Raw genomic sequence first — 6,000 nt, 5'->3', positions numbered from 1 at the left:
CTAGAGAAAGCCCTCGCACAGAAACGAAGACCCAACACAGCCAAAAATAAATAAATAAATAAATAAGAATTATAGGTGCTAATAATTTAAATAAAGAAAAAGTTTAAAATAAAAGAGATGTGTTAAGTCAACTGACAAATCCACAATGTGAAGTGAATAAAAGTCATCTAGGAACAGATAAAATATGACAAAGTTTAATGGGAAAAAAGAAGTCCCATATGATCTTAACTATGTATAATAAAATATTTGTAATACCCATAAGAACAAAGGTAAAGCAATGCTCCAGTGTTAACCTCTAAGGGTTAGGATTATAAGTAACTTTCATGTTTATATGTCTTTCATGTTTATATGTCTTCATGAATAGGTTTCATCTAAGTAGGCTTTTGCCAGACTTGCTAACCCACGTGAGCTGAGAGCCCTCTATCCAACTACACAGCTGCCATATTAAAGGGTGTACAATTACTGAAGCACATGGTAAGTTTATTTGGATTTGGGACTCTGCAGAGTTCAGTCTCGGCTCCCCGACCCCCTCCTGCCGTAGCTCCTGGACCTGGAGGAGCTCCAGCTGCGGCTGCGGCTGCCCCGGCCACGGCTGCGGCCCCTTTTCCTTCCTCTGCTTCGGGAACTGTGCCTCTCCCGGCTTTTGGACGTGTGCTTGTGAGATTTCTTGCCCCCGTGGCTCCTCCTCCTCCTCTTCCTCTCGGCCTCCCCGTTCCTGTTGTAGGAGTGGGCCGGCCCGGGGTTCCTCCTCCTCCGTGGCCTACTGTAGTAGTCGTCGTGGCGGCCCCGCCGCTCCCTCCTCTCTGAGTTCTTACTGAAGCAGGAGCCAGTCCGATCCGGAGACAGGTACATGTCTCGATTCGCTTCCCAAAATTCATTGTTGGGATTTCTGAACACGTGAAGAAAGTTGCAGTGTTTCCCTCTTGGACACTGCTGTATTTCAAATAAACCTGCAGTGGCACAGTGAGGAAACGGCATTTACTGCTGGCACTTCATCCCTTTCAGAAGGTACATTTCTGATGTTAGCTTGTGAAAGGACTATTTTCTCCCGGGTATTACTTAAAAACAGCCTGCATAAATTGATTTCATACTTTAGGTTCCAAGATTTCAAAAATATTCAAATGCTCTAACAAATAGCATTCTGAAACGTAAAGTTTCAATTAACAAGAACATCCTATTTCCCCACTGGATTATGATTCAGAACACAACCAAATAGTGACCACACTATTTTCTTCCTAGGGTTTCACCATCCCACTGACTGACAGTGCAGATCCCCAAATTAGTACTGTAGAACCATTCCTTGGAATCTAGATGGTAGTGTGATTTGACAGCATGGTGCTGGCAAGACAGAATTACTGGTGAAAAGGGAGCACTCACTGTAGGTACAAGAACCTGTATTTTCTTTGTATTTTAAAATATGATGATAAACATTGCCCTACTGTTTCAAATTTACCAAGTTCTGTTAATATGAAAGATGCTTCTCAAAGTGGACTCTATTTTTTAACAAAACTTTGATGCTTTTAAACATTTTTAAATAGCAGTAAATTCCCCAAATATGTAAAACAGTTAAAAGTGAAATAAATACCTTCCTCCTTGATACTATATACAAAAACTAACTCAAAAATGGATCTTAAACTTTGAGATGAAACTATAAAATTCTTTAAAAATAAATGTATTCAACCTCATCAAAATTAAAAACTGTGCTTCAAAGTACACCATCAAAAAAGTGAAAAAACATACACTATAAGATAATTTGCAGAGCATCTGTGATAAGGGACTTCTATTTAGATTATCTAAAGAACACTTACAACTCAATAGTAAAAAGAAAAGAACCCAGTTAAGAAACAGGCAAAGAACTTCATTTGAGATTTCTCCAAAAGATTATAAAAATGACCAGCAACTTCATAAAAAGATGTTCAACATAACTGGCCATTAGGAAAATGCAAATCAAAACCACAGTGAGATAACCATGTCATAGCTGGTAGGATAGGTAAAATTAAAAGAAAATTAACTGTATTGCAGGCATATAGCGAAGCTGGTACTCATACATTGCTGGTGGAATTATAAAATAATTCAGCTGCTTTAGAAAATGGTTTGGCAGTTTTTCAAAACATTAAACAGAATTACCATATGATCTTGCAACTATGCTACTAGGGCATGTACACAAAAGAAATGAAACATACTCACACAGAATCTGTACATCTTAGTAGCATTATACGTAATAACCAAAAAGTGGAAACAACCTAGGAGTCCATCAACTAATGAATAAATAAATAAAATGTAGTATACCACAGAAAGCAATATAATTTAGATTATAAAAAGGAGTGAAGTTCTGATACATGCTATAATATGGATGTATCTTGCAAACATGCTAAGCAAAAGAAGCCAGACACAAAAGGTCAATATTGTACGATTCCATGTATATGAAATGTCCAGAATAGGCAAATCTATGGAGAGGGAGAGTAGATTACTGATTATCAGGAGATGGGGGAGTAGAGAATGCAGAGTGGCTGCTAATGGGTGTCAGGTTCTTTGAGGGTGAAGAAAATGTTCTAAAATTAGATGTGATGGTCACACAGTTCTGAATGTAATAAAAAACACTGAATTCTGTACTTTGAAAGGATAAATTTTGTTAAGTGAATTGTATCTCAACACTACTGTTACTACAAAAAAAAAAGAAAAGAAAAAGTAGAATAGCCTCTTCTTCTGGGGAAGTCTAAGTCACGAACAGAAGCACGTCACTGAAATCAAATGGGATTCCCAGGAACTGACAAAAACAACCTACCTTTACAGAGAAAACAATTTTCTCCCTTTCATCTTACAAGTCTTAAAGCTTATGCTGAAATTGTTCTTTTAGTTTTACTTCTAAAAGCTACCTCCCAGGCCACTTTAACATGCTTTTAAAATGGCAGCATCTGCTAAGAGCAGGATGGCAAACCACTATTGTGATTCAGAATTTATAAGTTACATTTTTTTAAATAAGAGATTTTAAGCAAGTGAGTACAAAGCAAACAAGCAAAAGTAACAGGGAAGAAAAGTATTCCCCAAAGGCATTTATAGCTTCATCTTTTTTCATCTGAGGCACTTGACAATTTGGCTAAGCCAATCTAATAGAAAGAAGTTTGAAAATAACAAGGCCAACAGAACTGCTAGATAGTCTCAGCAAAGGACTCACTCATTTTCTGATTTGGTGATCAGTGTTCATGAATTAGTCTGACAACACCCTTAACAGATTCTACACAGCTATAATCAACCTCTAACATACAAAAGCAAGTATTTCATGTAAGGCAGAAAATATTACATGATGACATAACAAGATGATAGAATAGTCATTAAGGATAAAAGATGGACAGAAAAAAACCACTCAAGTGAGGGGAGCCAAAGAATAGAAAACGCCTCTAGAACTGTGATAAGTAAAATGTGGCTTATTAAAGTAGTACACAGAACTCAGAATCAAAGATTAGATAACCTGAGTCTGCTACCAATACACTGTGAACTCAGTTACTCATGGCATAACATGACCCACATGGTCTATTACAGATCTAAAATGTGATGTCCTTTATATAATGCTCATGTGTGGGAAGATGAGAGCTATTCCTTGTGATTCCGTTTTTTAAAAAACCCCTTTAACAGGTTGTTTTTTTCCTACTAAGAATGTCCTTTTATATAGCAGTGGAACAATCAAGGGAAAAAAATCATCATGGTATTTTACGTACCACAAATTGCCATTTTCCATCGGGTCACTGGGCAGAATTCACACTGAAGCTGTCGTCCAGCATACCATCGTCCATTAAACAGAGAAAGGGCTGCCTGACATTCTTCTTCCCTTTATACCACAAATTAACAGATGCATTTTACAGTAATGTTCTAATATATAGATATAACCCTATTATTTATTAATCAACCCTTTTGTTAATTTACTATACGACCACAAAGTCACTACTGAGGGAGCCCTTATGAGAGCATTCAAGCTCCTAAAACTCAACATACACTAGGAATCTTTTTACTAACCCTCCAAAAGGTTTTGATGGATGCAAACCAGTTTCTTAACTCAAAAGAGTTGACTATTAAAAATGGAAAGTGTTTCCACTGTTAGAGCTCGTTCTTTTTCAGCTAGGATTGCTGTTGCTCCACAGTGGTTAATTTAACCAGTCAGCTATGTAATGATCGAGGCAAATATCAAGACAAAATGATGATACATTAACTGTTTTCTTAGCGGGTAAAATATACCTATGATTTATATTGGCTTCAATTTCTGACACTTTCAATTTATACTTCTAAATTCTCTATCCTGGTTTTTCTTTTTTCAAGTTTTGTATCTTAATTACTATATACATAATAATATAACTATTGAAACTTGTTCAAAACCATATAAATACACAAAGAATGCATTTTCTGTATCAGCTCTTGATGTCTGCATTGTTAAAAATATCATGCATATAAAAGATATATATCAGTGGAATAATCCCAGAAGTCAACATAAACAAAACAGATGTGCTACAAAACATGGACATATTTAATATTTACGTTCAGAATACTTACGATTGATATTGAACATACACATTGCCTCTCAGATGAGGTTCCAAGTTGCAGCTGACCTAAGGAGCAATGAAGTATTCTATCACAAAAAAACTTAAGGAAAAAAAAATTCAGTTATCAAATACACTTTGTCTAGGCTAGTATTACCCCATGTAGTTATCAAAAAAAGATTTCAAAACTGAGATACCTTACTCTCACTTTTATTAAAGGCATACTTCATCATGCAGCAGCACTGCAGGCCCCAATTATGTGATCTCTGTTGATCAGATTCATTCTTCAATAAATATAAAATGTTTCCATATGCATAAAACCACAAGAAATTTAAATCAGTCATATACATGCCACTTTAATTTAATTTCCATTTTTGACCAAGATTGTAAAAAAATAAGTAGAATGTTAAAGTTTTACTTTCTTGAAATGTTGAAGCCATTTCACTGTATTCTTCCCTCTTGCTCACATAAGTGAGCACCATCTTGAGAATGGGTATATCTTTGAATTCCAGACGCAAACATATATACACATATAAATATGTATGAATATATACAGACACAAATGCATATACATATATATTTATATAATGGTAGAAAAACCTACAAACATTCATAGTAAAGTTTAGATATTTTTTCCCAAAATAATTTTTTAAATTTACCAATTTATTATAATATGTTTATTAGAGCACCCCACTCCCCAAAAGGGAGGGGGACAGTATCAGTATTGAATTACACTATATATGATATATAATACTACCCTTACAGGAAGAGTAAAAGGCCTCAGAACACAGTACAAGGGACCTTAGAGATGATTCAGCCCAGTTATCCCAAGGACCTTCTAAAAATTTCCATAATAAATGTTTAAAAAGCTTTCATACCAAAAATTTACTAACTGCTTTCCATTTATAATTGCCAGTCTGATTAGCACAGGCTTTGCAATTAACATTACGGACATATCTCAGAGGTATTTTGGGTTTGATTCCAGACCACTGCAGTAAATTGAACACTGCAATAAAATGAGTTACACAAAGTTTTTGGTTTCTCAGAGCATATAATAATGAAGTTTATCAAGAGTGCAAAAGCATTTAGGTCTAAAAAAAAAAGGTACATACCTTAAAATGCTTTATTGCTAAAAAATGCTAACCATCAACTGAGCCTTCAGTGAGTCATAATCTTTTTGCAATAGTAACATCAAAGATCACTGATCAGAGATACCATAACAAATATAATAAAGTGAAAAAATTTGAAATATTGCAAGAATTACAAAAATGTGAGAGACATAAGCAAATGCAGTTGAAAAAATGGTGTCAATAGATTTGCTCAACATAGAGTTGCTATACACCTTCAATGTGTACAAAAACCTCAGATATCTGTGAAATGAAGTATGCCTGTAAAGAGCTCATACAGAGAGCCCAGGGAACTTGGTGCATAGTTCTGCTAAATTTGATCCCCAAACAGAAACCTTGCTGGC

At 35.4% G+C, this 6,000-nt stretch overlaps 1 protein-coding gene across 2 annotated transcripts in view; it reads right to left on the bottom strand.

The window, feature by feature from the left end:
- Nucleotides 1-293: 293 nt before the first annotated feature.
- The window catches only part of LOC118889439 (U2 small nuclear ribonucleoprotein auxiliary factor 35 kDa subunit-related protein 2-like), a 29,163-nt gene continuing 23,456 nt past the window's right edge, over nucleotides 294-6,000 (bottom strand). For both annotated transcript variants that reach the window (XM_036841182.1, XM_036841183.1), the window contains 3 exons: nucleotides 4,543-4,598; nucleotides 3,717-3,826; nucleotides 294-950 (listed from right to left, as the gene is read on the bottom strand). In XM_036841182.1, coding sequence (XP_036697077.1) covers nucleotides 508-950; nucleotides 3,717-3,826; nucleotides 4,543-4,598 — 609 coding nt within the window. In that variant the 3' untranslated portion in view covers nucleotides 294-507. The remainder of the gene's footprint in view (nucleotides 951-3,716; nucleotides 3,827-4,542; nucleotides 4,599-6,000) is intronic.

This window comes from Balaenoptera musculus, chromosome Y (assembly GCF_009873245.2).
Source record: "Balaenoptera musculus isolate JJ_BM4_2016_0621 chromosome Y, mBalMus1.pri.v3, whole genome shotgun sequence".
Lineage (NCBI taxonomy): Eukaryota > Metazoa > Chordata > Mammalia > Artiodactyla > Balaenopteridae > Balaenoptera > Balaenoptera musculus.
Note: the sequence above shows the minus strand (reverse complement) of the source record. Positions and strands in the feature narration are given on the sequence as shown.